The sequence below is a fragment of the Alexandromys fortis genome, unplaced genomic scaffold (assembly GCF_014885135.2).
Source record: "Alexandromys fortis isolate MF-2015 unplaced genomic scaffold, M_Fortis_MF-2015_v1.1 scaffold_393, whole genome shotgun sequence".
NCBI lineage: Eukaryota > Metazoa > Chordata > Mammalia > Rodentia > Cricetidae > Alexandromys > Alexandromys fortis.
Window position 1 is genome coordinate 79,703 of NW_026068273.1, and position 17,145 is coordinate 96,847.

The window sequence follows — 17,145 nt, forward strand, 5'->3', positions numbered from 1 at the left end:
TTCCAGGTCCACAATAGAGCTTAAGATGTGACTACATAGAAACTCCTTTGCCAAGTACATGTGACCATGAGGGCTGGCTCTACAGCTAAAAGGCCTAGAATCTATTGTGGTCTCTGACCAAGGTAGCATAGAGGCCATAAAGTACACGTAACATCTCCCCTAAGGATGGGTTCTATTAACTGAGAGCTAAAGATAAGTTCTAGGGAGGGAAGTGTCTGGGATAAACATTTTGGGTGATTTGGGTGAGGTCTGCCTTTATAGCAAAAGGTAGGTGTGGTAGTTTGAATGTAATTGGCCCCCATAATCTCACAGGGAGAGGTACTACTAGGTGTGGTTTTTTGGAGGAAGTGTGTCACTGTGGGGGCAGGTTTTGGGATTTCCTATGCTCAGGTAACACCCAATATCTCAATCAACTTCCTGTTGCTGATGGACTCTCAGCCCCATCACTCTGTCTGCCTGCATGCCACCGTGCTCCCTGTCTGGACTGAACCCCAAGTGAGCTACCCCCAATTAAATGTTTTCATTTATAAGAGTTGCTACGGTCATGGTGTCTTCTCACAGCAACAGAAACCCAAGACAGTGGGTGAGATCTGCCTCCACAGACAGTAAAACGGTCACCAGGTTGTTAATAGTGTCCACGCTCAGCCTTCTGGGTGGAAAACAGGTAATTCTCCCATTGAGAAGAAGCCTCTGCATGTTTAACATTCCTGGACCTTTGTGTGTACAACAGGTTCTTATGGAGAATACTTTTATAATGCATTACTTTGAGCGTGTGTGTATGTGTACTTTGGTATGTGGGTGGCATGCGGAGGTCAGAGGGTAACCCTGTGGAGCTGGGTCTTTCCACACTTATGTGGGTCCTGGAAAGATTTGGCTCCTGAGGCTTCTGTGGCCAATACCTGATCCACTGAACCATCCTCCCAGCCCCGAAGGACACTATCCTTTCGCTTTTGTACCTATTGTTGGTAAGCCTCACCTACTAACACTGCCAGGAAGCATCTACAGGACACTTCTGTTTCTGGTAAGTAAAAATTCCGACTTCTATTGCTAAGACAAAGGGGCAGCCTGTCCTCCTCTTGGATTCTAAAACAGAAAGCATGCTAATGCCGCGGGCACCCAAAGTCGAGGACCTTATGATGCCCCCCTCAGGGCACCACTCACGGAAGAGCAAAGCGGTGGTTTGAAAAGGAGCCCAATAATAATCATTTACAGACAAAGACACAAAATTCTGCCCGTACCTTAGCCGTGAGGAATACATTGAAGTGTTCATTGAAAGAGAGCACAGGGTGATCTGTGATCCTTTTTAGGAATTTATCCAGGGCTTTTCTTCTGGTCTCCACAAACTCTTCTGAGAAACGATCCACGACCCCTTTCACCACGAACTTCTCAGGAAGTGGCTGAGGTGGAGAGAAACGCAGCAGTCAAGACGGGGCAGGAACAGCTCCCGGGCTAACGAAGATCTGCCGCCTGTCTGAACAAGCTTTTTTTTTTTTTTTTTTTTGGTCTTTCTTCCTTTCTTTTTTTTAAGGTAGGATCCCACATAGTCCAGCCTAGTCTCAACTCACTTTGTATCCGAAGATGACCCTGAGCTCTTTCCTCAGGACTCCAACTTCACAGAGATTACAGGTATATCCTACCATATCATTTTATGCCAAGCACTTTACCAACTGCACTGTATTTCTAGCCTAAGTATAGTAGTTCTTAATCTGTTAGATCTTTTTCTACCAACACAGGGTTTCTCTGTGTAGTCTTGGCTGTGCTGGAACTCACTCTGTAGACCAGGCTGGTCTTGAACTCAGAGATCCACTTGCCTTTGTCTATTTAGGGCTGGGATTAAAGGTGTGTGCTTTCTTCGAGTGTCAGACTTTATATTATCATCAACACAAAGATTTTTGGGAAACACAGATGTAGCAAATCCAACTGTCCTCTCAGTTTGATATGCACAGAACAAACCACTATAGCACAGCCCTGAACTACTGAGAAGTCAACATCTGTTCAGAAAATACAGGTAGATTGTCTTTAAACATGCATAGATGTTGTAAGAAGAAAGATGGAAGACAAAGTCTAAGACCAGAAAGCAAAGGCTGGGGAGGCAGCCCAGCCTATTCAGTGAGCTCCTAGATTGTGGAAGACTCCATGTCCAAAATAAATTAAATAAAATAAAATAAAGAAAGAACATGAAAATAAAAGAAAGGACAGATAATGCCAGAGGAACAACACCCAAGGCGGCCTCCATACACACTTGTACACACCAGACACACACACATGAACCTACACTACCTACATATGCATACTCATACACACAGAGACACACTAAGGAAGGGGCGCAGACAACATCAAGCACACAAAAATTTATTAAAATAGCTTAAGATTCTGTTCCCAGTTCAAATGCAGAAATAAGGAAGAGGGCAAACTCACACAGTTTAAGACGATCTTTATTTTCCTTTTAGGTTTGTAATTGAAATGTAACTTTCCTTATTTCTCTTATTCAACTTTTTCTATCATAAATCTTTGAGCCAACACTGTTGAACTATGTAAACTAGTTGCTCTTCCAGGGACCTTTGAGCTTTGTTTATTTCCTTGGTAGCTTGCTCAAATGAGTGACTAAATATGTCTATCTTACTGCCTGCCAGAGGAAAAGCGACTGCTATGCACAGTTGAAAAATATCTGTGCTCTGACAAAAAAAAATGTTGGTGAAAATGTAGACAGAGGGAAGTCTTATCTACCTACTGCTGGTAGAAATATACACCAATTCCTTCACTATGAAAACCAGTGTTGGGGGGGGGTCCCCTCAGTAAACTAAAAATTGGATTCCCTTGATAGTAGACATCTTTAATCCCAGCACTCCTGGAGGCAGAGGCAGGTGGATCTCTTGAGTTCCAGGCTAGCAAAGTCTTTATAGTAAGACAAAAGCAAAGAACATAACTGTGGCAATGAAATATTCTAAAAATTATCTCTTGTAGTCTAAGAGACTAGTGTTTGCTGGACCACACAGCCAGAATTAATAATAAAACACCTTGAGGTCACGTAAGTCAGACAGCTAGCCTACTGTGTACTCAAACTGTTTAGCCTGCCTTTAACTGAACACTCATCCTTCCCCGCCTTGGATTTCTCATGTGATCACTGTTTACAGTCTAAACGAATGCACAGCACAGCTATGAGCTTTCTGTTTTTATTGTTCTTTGTTTTTTCAAGACAGGATTTCTCTGTGTAGCCTTGGCTGTCCTGGGACTGACTCTGTAGACCAGAATGGACTAGAACCGGGAAATTTGCCTGCCTCTGCCTCCCAGAGTGCTAGGATTAACGACATGTGCCATCACTGCCCAGTTCATAGCTGTAATCTTAAATTCCATGCCCCTGGCCCAGAATAATGCCTGGGTATCACTTGCTGAAAGCAGCAAACACAGAGATTGAAAGCAACTTTCTAAAATCTACTACCAAGGTTGAAAGCAACATTTATGAATATTGATTGATAAACAATATTTATAATACTGTTTGTTATGTGAGTAGTTTGGAGCCATGGCTTAATCCCTCATAAAACGCTGTTAAAGATTTCCATAACGTATCCCATTCTTTCTCATGTGCTGTTCAATGATGGAGGTGGGTCTTGTATCTTATCTGTTGCTTTCTTTGGTTAATAATAAAGAAACTGCCTCGGCCCTCATAGGACAGAAAATTAGGTAGGTGGAGTAAACAGAAGAGAATGCTGGGAAAGAGAAGCTGAGTCAGGGAGTCGCCATGGTTCTCCCACTCCAGACAGACGCAGGTTAAGATCCTCCGTGGTAAGCCACCTGGTGGGCTACACAGAATATTAGAAATGGGTTAGAACAATATGTAAGAGCTAGCCAATAAGAAACTGGAACTAGCCGGACCAGGCAGTGTTTAAAAAGATACAGTTTCCGTGTAATTATTTCGGGGCATAACCTAGCCATGCGGGCGGCCGGGTGCCGGGGACGCAGCCCTGCTGCTCCTAATTCAACAGTTCAATAAAGACAGAATAAAGCTCTTCATTTAAACACAGACACACAGACAGAAGATCCAGACACAGGGACAGATTCACAAAGACACCTGCAGACAGACACAGATTCAGATCATACGACAAAGGATTGAAGGAACAGGGAACATGAAGTAGAGAATTCAAACCGGGGCTCGCTCTTAGTTAAATGACACCAAGGGGAAGAACTTTTATTTCTTGCCTTAATGCAAAATCCTTGCATTATTGTTGACTCAGAGTTAATCACTGTTTAACCCATGAATAAAATCTGTAAAAAAAAAAAATGAAAGTAGATCTGCTAAATAACCTTGTTATACAGCTGGGTATCTGACAGAGAGACTCTAAGCCAGCGTATCACACAGACACTTCACAACAGCTAAGCTAGGGCTGAATGGAGGGATGGATGAACAACTGTGCCATATACACAGTGAGTCTTCAGCTGTAAACGAGTTATGTCGAATTACAAGCACCTGCAGATAACTAACCACAGATGTGGCTCCTAGATTTTATACATACATGGGGGAATAAAGGGAGGTGGAGAGGCGGGTATGCTTAGTGGACATGTATCTGTAGAAAACTATCCTTAATACCACAGTACCACATACAATGATTATATACAATAAAATCAAGTGTTTGAGTTTTAAAATATCTAAAAACACATTTGTTTTTTTAAAAAAAGAGCAAATGGGATGATGATGACGCTCAATAATATTGGTGATTTCTCCCAGAACCTACAAACAGCCAAGGAACACCTGAAAAGATACCCGCTTAATTACCTGGGAAATGAATCAAAACTGTAATGAACTTGGATGTGATGATACACACATGTAATCCCAACATTCAGAAGACTAAGGCAAGAGAAACCTGAGACCATCCTGGGATATATCAGCCAGGATGAACTACATAACAGGTCCCTGTCTCAAAAACAAACACCCTAAATATTTGTACAGATAAATATTGGAATCTACAAAAAATCCTACTTGCAAATTATTACAATAATCCATTGGAAATGTAAGGGTTTAATTTTGAAACAGTGACATTATACCCCTGAGACTTGGGGCTAAATATTACATGTGGTTTTTGCTTAAATCTAGTCTGTTATTTGAAATAAAGGCATGTTTCCTGTACATTGCCACAGAGAAGTGTATTTCTAAGTAACAATCTAAACGCAATCATGGATGTGACAATGTCTTGTCAAGAGTCAGAATCTTCCCTGAATTCAACAAAGACTTCATCGCTGAAACCTGTCCCTTCCCACCCTTACCAACTTGATAGAGAACCCCACTCCAAGGCAAGATTCACTATCAAACAAAGAAGCATCAAGATTAAAAATCATGCCATTAAGAAGAATAATTGCCAACCCTAGTTTAATTCAAGGTACTTGGCAAGTTCAATCAATATTTTACTATTAACTTCCCTAAAGCTAAAAGTACTTCAAAATAAAGGGTGGGGTGCTAAAGAGATGGCCTGTCAGTCAGGAACACTTGCTGCTCTTGAAGAGGACAAGAGTTTGGTTCCCAGCACCCACATCAAGTATCTCACAACTGCCTGAAACTCCAGCTCCAGGGGACCGAATGCCCTCTTCTGGCCTCCATGTGCATCTGCATACACGTGGCAGATAGCACATGCATGTGCAAATGTTTTATATAAAAAGATGGACTTATTGTGAGATATTCTGATGGCACTCTAACACTCCCAATAAAGTTAAAGCTAGAATCAGGGGGTAGAGCCAGTGACTAGCTGACCAAAATTGGCCATACAGAATCCAGCAATTTGGATAGAGAAGACACATAGGAAGGAAGGGACAGTGACTGGAGTCTGGGTTTCCTCTTGGTTCTGGGATGAGGGAAGAGACATGTTTTTTTGTGGTGTCTCTGGCCAAAAAGTAAGACCAACTAGTTGCTGCTCAGCCTCTCTGAGCTAGCAGGCTTTTAACCCCAGCCTTTGACTGCAGAGTCTTACTGGTAATTAAAATGACAGGATTAAATTAAATTAATTTTATTGCATTAATTTAAATGTATAGGTTAATTAAACCTACACACTGAAGCCACAGCAGAGCCAGGACTATTGGACTGGAAGCCCCACCAAGCCACGGCTGACTGAGGGACTGTGGTGCTGTAGACAACAATTAAAACAGCAGTAAATTCATGTGCAGCCACTAAGCCGACAGAAAAACCCCAGTGACTGGCTAGAAAATGAAGTCATTTTATCATTTCAGATTGGGGAAAACAGTTGCTGCAACACAAATTCTTCTCATTAACTCCAGTGAGAAGAAAGCTGCATAGCAAACACATCTTTCCTCCTTTGGGAAAAGCAAACATTCATTTTGCAAGTAAAACTAAACACCAGCGTGTTTAATAGATGTATGCACACCATCTCCCTACACATGCCCATCTAATCGTGCCATCTGTCTGCCGTGTAGCGAGTCACAGTAAACAAAGTGGTGGCAAGGCCACTGTGCACACACAGACGCAAAGTACAGTGGTTGCCTGGGGTGGGAAAGGAACACACAGAGAGCTGTTTAGTTCATACACACGATGAGCATCATCTCCAGTGGACAATGTGTGCACCTAATCTTGTGCTATGATAGAGCTCAAGAGTATGAGGCCCTAGGTTTGATCCCCAGTACTGCTAAGAAAAACAAAAGACAAAATAGACCAAAAGGAGACGTAATTTTAATTCTCTAAGAATAATAAAAAATATTATAATTTTAAAATTTGTTATGGGAGACGTTGTATTAAGAGTTCGTATACACAGAGACACTTCTGAAGGGGGTGGATGTGTTTACTGTCTTGACTGTGGTGACATACTCATGACATTGTCTACCTGTAAAATGTACAAGGTTTAATGTACAGCAGTTATGTGACTTACAAAGAAACAGTGTGGGAAAATAGTCTCAACTCAAGAATTTCTGGTGTCTCCATTACAGGGCAAAAAGAATGAACTGTCTTTACAGACGGTCTGCACACTCTACGCTCACTCAACTCCCAGCACGTGCAACTGATCACTTCCTTCTGCTTTAAAAATTCCAGAGGAACAAAGCAATATAGAAAGAAAAGAAAACGTGTCAGAATACCACAAAACCTCAAAGGGCTCTGTTAGGTTTTGAATCTCAAATGTTTCCTACAGACTCATATGTGAAAGGCTTGGTCCCAGGTCGCAGTGCTATTTGGGAAAAGGGACAGAAACTAAGAGTTGGTGAGTGGCTGGATGAAACAGGCTACTGGGGGGGGGGGAGGGGCATGTCTATGGGGGTTCTATTCTGGTTCTGGTCCTTTCCTGTCTCCGCTCTGCTCCTGGCTGCTATGAGGTGAGCAGCTTCAGCCACATGCTCCAATGCTGTGATCCTCAGGCTCAGAGGAATGGGTCCAACCAACCAAGGTTTAAAACTGTAAGCCAAATGCACCCTCTTTCCTTTCAAACTGTTCCTGCCAGGTATCCGTCAGTGATGTACGCACAATTAAGGGTTTATGCCGTTCGGTGGTGAGAAAGCATGCTCAGCATGTGCGAGGTTCTGTGTTCAACCCCCGAACCACAGGGCGGGAAGGGGGAGACACACAATGACAGGATACTTTAAGCAGGCCAGGATTGTGATGATAAAGAAGAATGGAAAGGAAAGTCAATCATTTACAAATTATCTTGAGATTCTCCTCAGGGGAAAAAAAAAAAAGGGTGAGTCTAAGAAGCAGGAAACTGGGTTTTTCCATCAGAGCCCACAAAGGATGCCAAGTTTGAAGTCACAGAGACTTGAAACAAAGCAGGCATATTACAGTTCACGAGGAGAAGCAAGTCGAGTATCCGGGTCATTGTTCAACTGGTTACAACTTCTATGGCTTCAGTGACCCACTCGGAACTGGAGATGGAACTCGACCATTCCTATGGATTCCGGGAAAGCACTCAACCAGAGTTTTATCTCTCGTCCTTCAGAGAGATGGCTTTATCTCCACACCCCTAACCTGAGCAGTCAAAGCAGACAGCACAGCCATTCTCAGACATGTTTAACACAGCTGACTTAAGATGGGGAGAGAGAGAGATTGGCAAATGTCCTAAGACCACTCTCCCCTATGTTTCCAAACCAATTCGAATAGATTCTAAAGCTCTTTTCCACAAAAACGGAAAAACAACTCATTTTTTAAGGGGACAAAAGGAGGACAGGGAGATGGCTGAAGGCGAAGGGCACGTTCTGCTATTCGGAGAACTCAAGTTTGACTCTAGTGCCCACGTCCAGGACACATAACTGCCAAAGTTCCAGCTCCAGGGACATCCATGCCTCTGGCCTCCAGGGGCACTGGCACTCACATGCATATAATACCCAGACACACAAACATAATTAAAAACAAAATAAATCTTTAAGAAATCAAATGGGCAAAGAATCTGAACAGGCATTTCTCCAAGAAGACATTCAAATATCCAACAAGAACATCAAAGGAGGCTCTCAGCTCTCAGGCAAATGCAAATTTAAATCACAATATGATGCACACCCACTAGAATGGCTATTATTAAAGACAGATACTAATCACTGTTTGTGAAGATGTGGAGAAACTGAAACTCACATGTCAAATACCTGGCAGCCCCTCAAATGGTTAAATACAGAATAACATATAATTTAGCAAATATACTCTGAGGTAGATGTCCAAATATAAAAACACTTGGCCACAGGAAGACTTATATGCAATGTCCGTAGCAGTCTGTGCATAACAGCCAAAGGAGAAAACAAATGACATTCCATTCAAGGGTGGACAGGCAGACAGAATGCCGACTGCTCGCACACAGTAAGAAGTGCTAACTGGTTTCCAAGGTGGGGAACCTTGAAAACATGCGGAGGGTAAGAAAGAATACAAACCATCTAGGGACAGGACGTAGAGAAGAGGTCACCAGGCTGGAGGGAGAGGATGGTGGCAGGTGAGGCGGGGGTCAATGGAAAAGGCTTAACATTGTTTTTTTTTTGGCTGTTCCACGAACCCGAATACACTAAAAGCACTGGGACTGTAAATTAAAATGAGTGAATTGTACATATACAGCTCCAGTAAGACTTTAAAAGGGAGGCAGCCTGGGGCTGGAGAGGCTCGGTGGCTGAGAGTGCATATGACTCTCGCAGGGGACCCAAGCTCAGTTTCCAGCACCATGCCAGGCAGCACACAACTCTAGCTCTAAGGGATCTGACTCACTTTCTGGCCTCCATAGGCACATACACACATATTTAGATAATTAAAAACAGAAATAAGGGGGCTGGAGAGATGGATCAGTGGTTCAGTACACTTGTCACTCTTGGAAAGGGCATACGTTCGAGTCCCAGCATCCACGTAATGATTCACAGGCATCTACCTACAGCTCTAGTTCCTGGAGACCCAACAACCTCTTCTGAGCTGCTGGATACAAGCACACACATAATACATATACGCAGATAAAACACTCACACATAAAATGAAATGAATAAGTCTAATAGTAATCTAAAAATAAAAATAAAATCTTTCTTAAAGGATATAGCAAAAATCTATACAGTAAGTATGTTGTACATTTTCCTGGGTTTCCACTTTTGTTAATTTTTACTTTTATGTGTATGGGTGTGCTGCCTACATGTATGTCTATGTTCCACATGCGTGTCTGGTGCCTTCGGAGACCAGAACAGAGTGTTGGATTCCCTAGAACTGGAGTTATAGACAGTTGTGAGCCACCATGGGGGTGCTGAGAACCTGGGTCCTCTGCAAGAGCAACAAATGCTCTTAAGCACTGAGCCAACGCTTAAGCAGAGGTCCCCTGTCTACCTTAAAATCTCTCCCTCACCTATGCTCCCACCAAAGTCACATACCAGGTCTAGTGAAGAACACACAACTGTGCTTAAATACAGAGATGCCACCCAACAGTTTCTGTAAGACAATTTGTGGCTACTGCAAAAAGTCCATTTCTCATTTGACTTCTCAATTTAAACCAGAGATACTTTCCTAAATTAAATCTTCACTTCGGGTAAGTATCAAGAACTTGTGAAGACATTGGAGCACCAGACTGAAATCCCAAGGTCCAAATCAGGAGCAGAAGGAGAGAGAGCACGAGCAAGGAACTCAGGACCGCGAGGGGTGCACCCACACACTGAGACAATGGGGATGTTCTATAGGGAACTCACCAAGGCCAGCTGGCCTGGGTCTAAAAAGCATGAAATAAAACCGGACTCGCTGAACATAGCGGACAAGGAGGACTACTGAGAACTCAAAAACAATGGCACTGGGTTTTGATCCTACTGCACGTACTGGCTTTGTGGGAGCCTAGACAGTTTGGATGCTCACCTTACTAGACCTGGAAGGAGGCCCCACAGGGCAGGGAACCCTGATTGTTCTTTGGGCTGACAAGGGAGGGGGACTTAATTGGGGGAGGGGGAGGGAAATGGGAGGCGGTGGCAGGGAGGAGGCAGAAATCTTTAATAAATAAATAAAAATCTTTTTGAACTAAAAAAAAAAAAAAAAAAAAAGAACCTGTGAAGAAACTCAAGTCTCTGCCTGCCTGCTCCCAAAGCACTCTCCTGCCCACCATTGCTACTTAGGCAAAGGAGACTGACTATACTGAAGGATGCCAGGACCTTTCTGGGACGCTGGAGACACAGTGCTACATAGGATCAACGGACCAATAGCACTACAACTTACCAGCAGGTGTCACTCTCGAGCTCAAGCGCCAAACCACAAGGAAATAAAAACAAGAGCCACTAGCTGCCAAGAGGAAAGCAAGACAGGGTACAGGGAAAATGTCTTACAATGAGACTGAGTAGAAACTCCCTGCAAACATCCTCTCAAGTCATGTGATCCGGATTAACAGTTTATCTCTGTGACTTTCCTCTTGAGAACACCTCATTCTACTTCCGTGGTCTAAGTAAGAATGCCTTCAGACAAGTGTCCCCTGAAGAGTCTATGAAACACCTCACTAGAAAACCCCAAAACTGTCAAAAACCCAGAAAACTTGAGATACTGTCACAGCAAAAACAACCCATGAGATAAAACTGTCAAAAACCCAGAAAACTTGAGATACTGTCACAGCAAAAACAACCCATGAGATGTAACACGAGGGCCTGGTTGGTGACCTGGAAGGCAAGCACCTCACATTTGTGTAAAATATTGCAGCTGGGTACTGAACACTAAGAACCTGCTCTCCAATTTTCACAATAACCCTAAAACTGTTCTGAAATAAAAAGCATATGTTTCTTTTGTTTTATTTTGCCTTTTGTTTTTATTTCAGGAAAAAAACCACCACTACCTGCCCATTTGGCCAAGTCTATTTTAAGGACTTGTTCTGATGGCTCTAAAATGGCTGCTTCTTTCTCAGGCACATTCTTAAGAGACTGGATGGCAGCAAAGAAAAGCCACAGGCTTGAAAGAGGAGACAGGACTTGAGGTAACAAAAGAGAAGCCTGGGGGATGAGGGCCCCCTCACTTCTAGCCCAGTGCTAGCCACATGAATCACCTCAAAAGTCTAAAAAACAGTCAGTGCTCACAGCACACACCGTCTCACCCAACCATGGTGGGCAAAGGCCGGTGGAGGCTGTGGCAACAATGGGGAAGCTGAGCAGCCCCGGCCATTCACAAGGTCTTGCTGAATGACAAACTGGCCTCTGGAGATTTTTATGCTCCAAACTTCTCCTAAAGCCCCCAAAGAAAACGGGGACCAAATAGTAATCGTCTCAACTTAAAGGTGATGGTAAACCACTTAATACGTATGTTAACTACTCAATCTTTAAAGTTTTAGTTCTCAGCTGTTGAAAAGCAGGAAGCTGTGAGTGGCACATCCACACTATGCTGCAACAACACACAGAGGTAAGGGTTTCCTGTTCGTGCTGTAAATAAAAAGCTGTGCTAGTGAAGGAATGTGCTAGATTCCTGGCCCATCAGCCACAGTCAGCTTCACCTTCTTGGTAGGCAGCCAAACCTCAAGAGTAGTATCTGCCAAGGGGGAAAAACAGTTTTGGGGAGACTTACTCTGAAGCTTCAATCTTTTTGTTTTTGTTGTTGTTTGTTTTTCCAGACTACGGAATCCAAGATGGCCTTGAGCTCACAGTCATCCTCCTCCCTCCACCTCCTAAGCACTAGCACTACAGGTGTGAGCCAGAACACACAGCTATCAAACTTCAATCTTTTAAAGGGTTAGGATGTTCCCCTTTTAATAATTAAAAAAAGAAAATTGTCACAGTGTAAGTGAAAATCGGAGCCAGGCACAGTAGCTTTAGGCAGGCAGGAAGATTTAACTGAGGCAGGAGGATTGCCACAGGTTTGAGACCAACCTGGGCTAGACATTGAGTTCTGGGCCAACTAGAGCAATAAGGTAAGATCTTGTATTGGAAAAAATGAACTGTGAGCCTGGTGCTGTATGCCTGTAGTCCCAGATACTCAACAGGCTGATGCTGGCTGCCAGCCTGGGTTACTTAGTAAAACCCTGTCTCTGACAGTAAAAAAGAGGGCTAGGGTCCAGCTTAGTATAGAACAGAATCCTAGCAAGTACTTAGTCCTCAGTACCACATAAGAGAGAGGGGCATAGACATGGGGAGACAGAGAGACAGAGACCAGAGAGACAGCTCAGTTAGTAAGTGCTAGCTGCAGAGCTCATTGGCCAAGTTCAGTCCCTGGAATGATGTGAAGAGCAGGTGAATGTGAAGTTACACATCTGCAATCCCAGCGTTCCTTCAGCCGAGATGGGAGGGACCAGCTCCCGGGAGTATGTGAAGCAACAGAAACAAGAGCGACTGAACTTCAACAAGGCGGAAAGCAAGAACCAACTCCTGAAAGTTGTACTCTGCCTTCCAGTGTACACATGCACACACACACTAGTATGGGAAACCAGTAAAAATCTATTCCACCTTAGCTAAGAAACTAGCAAAGAGATCAGAAACCAAGACTGTGAGATACATGGCCTCTGTCCTACACACACTCTCGGTGGGTGGATTCAGATAAAATCAGAGTGAACCCATCATTGCAGAGGCAAAGAACTGAGCAACACCTCTACGGAGAGAATTCAGGAAAGGCGAGAAGCAAGCTGCAGCGACTTACTACCTACGGGAATGAGATGAGTGGGCTGTGATTCTTCCAGTTTGTTTCTCAACCAGTCAAAATCCTGGTATCTTCTTCGAACAGAATATTCTGGCAAGTCAAACTCCACCCGAGTACTCTGCAAGTAAGAAGAGAGAAGGGGGAAATGTGAGTGGGATTGCATTCTGGCGAAAAATACATTTTTAGAATACTCAAATCAGGCCAGGACGCACTTCCTTCCACCCATTCACCAGACAAAAGAAAGCGTTTCCTAGCAGGCTACAAAGTCAAGGAGCTAGGAAGGCCCGGCACAGTGGTGCACTCCTTTAATTCAGGCACTCAGGAGGCAGAGGCCGGCAGATCAAGGTCAGCCTGGAGCTAGAGTTATTTTCAGGACAGCCAAGGGTACACAGAGAAACTGTCTTACAAGACCAATAAGTGTGTGTGAGGGGGAGATAGACAAACAGAAAGGATGGAAACATCAGGTCTTTGGTTTGGATTTGATTCTTTTTTCCTACCCTCAGGAAATGGAACTCAGCAATTCTTCAGAATTGTCTACAACATTTGATTCATTTCCTCTAGCTTAACTCTGGGAGGGCTGTTGGTGAATAATACAATTTCAGATATTGCTGCTGAACTGAATCCAAGTCCATGAAAAGGAATGTTATCCCCACCTTCTGTGACATATGCTGACGAGCTTTGCTGAAGGCACAGGGGACATAACCGAGTAGAGACGACAGAAGACTCTTCCTATGGGAGGCAGAGCCTAAGACTTTTGCCAGCACTCAAGGTAGAGGCAAGGGAACCCTGTGAGTTCAAGGACATCGGGCCTACATAGACTCACTGTGCAGCTAGGGAGGCTACACAGTGAAACAGAACAAAAAAGAAAAAAAGAAAAAAAAAAGAAGGCTTTTGCTTCATTCTGCCAGAACAATGACCTTGAAAGCAAACTGTATTTTAGATCTAGATAGAAAACATCTAGAAAACAATGCCAGTGTGTTGCAGAAAATGTTGATGATCTATGAATTTTTAAAGTTTTCTAAAATGCAATCACATCCCTTTAATAATACACCAATGTTAAATAAAATTAAGTTACACCGAAATACATATTTTACTTTTTAACTGTTATTTCTTCTTAGATATACCATTCCTCTCTGGGTGGTTACCGCAGTTGCTGATCTCAAATATGAGATAAAGTACAAGATAAAAATTATCTATGTCACATTTTACAAATTTATTCTTTCAGACCCTAAGTCTGTTTTAATCGAAGACTTCTAAAAAATCTTTAAAATACCTAAGGAAGAGTTGTCCACCAAACAAGACTGTGAACAGCTTTTGGCTCTGAGATTATGATGTCATTCTCCCAAAAGCTGTCCTCTTGGCCTGAACTAGAAGGGGGGAGAGCTGGCCCTCAAGGACAGCATCAGCTCCTTATCCAGTCCGTCCCATTCTAAGTATCCACGAGACAGAACCTTCGCATGTCAAAGCATGCAGAGAGGGAAGACTTGGAGGAGACACATCACAAAGTTCCTGCTGAGTTATCAGGAGGCTTTCCAGAGGAAGTGGAACTATGGATGACCTCAGGCACAGCATGGCAGAATCCCACTGACAGGGCTATGCTGTGCTCTGTGGCCCCATGGGAGGGAGCACCCATGCCAGGTTCCTGAAATACATGGAGCCCTGTGTCTTATTTTCCCCAACATTACAAGCTTGGAGGGAGACACTTACAAGAACCCTCTCAATACCCAGACCCCAGAAGAACACCTGTCAGTAGTAATGAGGGAAACAGGCAACCAGGTCTCTCCCTCTCCCTTCCTAAACATTCCATGAACAAAGTGACCATGATTCTTGTGCTCATCAAATCAATTCCACAAACCACCATTTATGCAATATTCCTACTTTGTGAAATCAATACTTGGTAACTATAAAATGTAGGGGAATGCGTTACAGTGTAGTGTTGCAGAGATATCCTGACTTATCGGGAAGTCAGGCTACCCAGAGCTGCAATAGGGCAGCTCTGGAGGCTGGGGCTGCAATAGGACAGCTCAGTCCTGGAAGAAAGGTGTCCTGACTATTGGGAAGCCAAGCTACCTGAAGCTGGGGTGTGGTGGGGGATGGTCTCCTGCAGGATATAGGGATCCTGCTCTTCTGGAGAGTCGCTATAGCTGAGTTCTGCTCTGTTCCCTGAAGGGAACGTCCTAGCAGAGCTATCTGCTTCCTCTCCAGCCCAAGATGTTTCTTCTTTTGCTAACACTCTGCTAAAGCAGAAGCCCCTGCAGAAATGTAGCAATCTCCTCCATCTCTGAAAAGTTGTTACTTTTTCTGCCGGCCTTGCTCAGACTCCCTTCAGGAGCATCCTAGCAAGGTTTTTCTGTTCTGCTCCATCTTGCTGAGGCCCCCTAAGGAAGGGTCTCAGCAAGTTTTTTTTTTAGCTCGGTCCCCTAAGGGACATCCCAGCCAGGTTCTTCTAGTCTGTGCTGGTGAATGAAGGTGGTCACCCAAGACTCTTTTGAGAAAGGGATTTGTTTGGGAAGGAGGAGTCCGGGGGAGTGGCTGCCTCTGCCAGGGAAGGATTAAGGGCAGCTCTTAACTGAAGGGTCAGAGAGGCTTATATAGGTTTACCTTAGGGGTGGAGCTTTCCCAGGGAGAAGGAGGATTGGTTAGTTTTTCCCTGCTCGGGGATTGGTCAGTTTAGTTGGTCAGGGCAGAGATGGTTCTGACTTTGTGGCCAAACTGTGTTTCTTTCACTGGTCCTTTTTAGCGTATTTTTTACTCTAATCTTAGGACCAGGGTATATTTCTTTCACTGACTCTGGGTTCAGAGTCAGGGTGCTCAGTGATTGGTTGGTTTCCTGCTCCAGTTGTCCCTTTTACCCTACACAAAAGGCACAAGAAGTGGTGTTTTGCTTCAAACATTTCTGTATCTGGAGATTTGGCTCCACTCTTCTGTATGTTCAGGTTATATTTGCTTATTTTAAAAATATAAGAAAAATAATAAATGAATGAAAAATATAAAAATGGATCTAGTCCTCTAAATAGAAAACAAAATAATATTTAAATTTACAAACATACTTTTTCTATACATATTCATTCAGTTTCTGTATCATTTTAATACATCCTGGACACCTTTGTGTCCAGACCTTTAAAATCACTTAACGTATATAAGAGGACAATATTTAACTGAGTAACTATAACATAATTAATCCCTATTCAAATTGCTTCTGACTTTTAATCAATAAATAATATTACAGTAAACATCACTGGCCTTCTATCCCATTTATCCCACTAAAACAAATTCCTAAGGGCAGAACTGCTAGGGTGTGTGTGTTGTATATTTTTATTTCATTTTTGAGATAGGGTTTCACTGTGTAAACCTGGTTGGCTGACCTGGAACTCACTTTGTAGACTAGACTGGCCTTGGATCTACCTGTCTTTGCCTCCCTAATGCTGTGATTAAAGGTGTGCCCCCCTCTGACAGTATCTCCTAGTGTTCATCACTGCATATGCCAGCTTCTGGGGATCCTTCCTGCCTCAACTTCCACCTCACAATAGGAACACTGGGATTGCAGATGCACTGCCATGTCCAGTTTTATGTGAGTTCCAGGATTCAAATTCTGGTCTTTACCATGTGTGACAAACATTCTATCCAAGTCCTGTGGTGTATGGATGTTTTCCCTGCATGTATGTCTGTTCACCATTTATGTACCTGGTCCTAGAGGAGAACAAGAAATGGCATCAGATTCCCTGGAACTGGGGTTAGAGATGGTCATAAGCTGCCATGTGTGCAGAAAATTGAACCCATGTCTTCCTGAAGAACAGACAGAGCTCTTTAATCACTGAGCTATCTCTCCAGCCCCCTCAGAATGCTTGTGTTTTAAAGGTTCCACTAGGGACCACAGGGGATGTACTACTTGTCTGAAACAGCAGGGTAAATATCATCACAAAACAGAAAGGCTCATTTTTTTTTCAGCTCAGAATTTATTTGTTTTGAGCACAGCTTATTCTATGAAAGCCATACTAATACATAAAATACAATCAAATGACAAAAATTAGAAATAGGAGAGAAAGATACAGGAAAAACAAGGACAGGGAGCCTAGCACCCTGGAGGTAAGAGCGAGGCCAGCACAACAGACTTGCCACACAACACT

The 17,145-nt window shown here is 43.4% G+C and overlaps 1 protein-coding gene across 2 annotated transcripts in view; it reads right to left on the reverse strand.

The window, feature by feature from the left end:
• Positions 1–17,145, reverse strand: part of Snx30 (sorting nexin family member 30) — a 127,883-nt gene that overhangs the window by 25,649 nt on the left and 85,089 nt on the right. Inside the window, exons 3-4 of one of the 2 annotated variants that reach the window (XM_050132045.1) lie at positions 13,026–13,136; positions 1,239–1,397 (exon numbers count right to left, since the gene is read on the reverse strand). In XM_050132045.1, coding sequence (XP_049988002.1) covers positions 1,239–1,397; positions 13,026–13,136 — 270 coding nt within the window. The remainder of the gene's footprint in view (positions 1–1,238; positions 1,398–13,025; positions 13,137–17,145) is intronic. The other variant, XM_050132046.1, reaches the window with a different exon arrangement.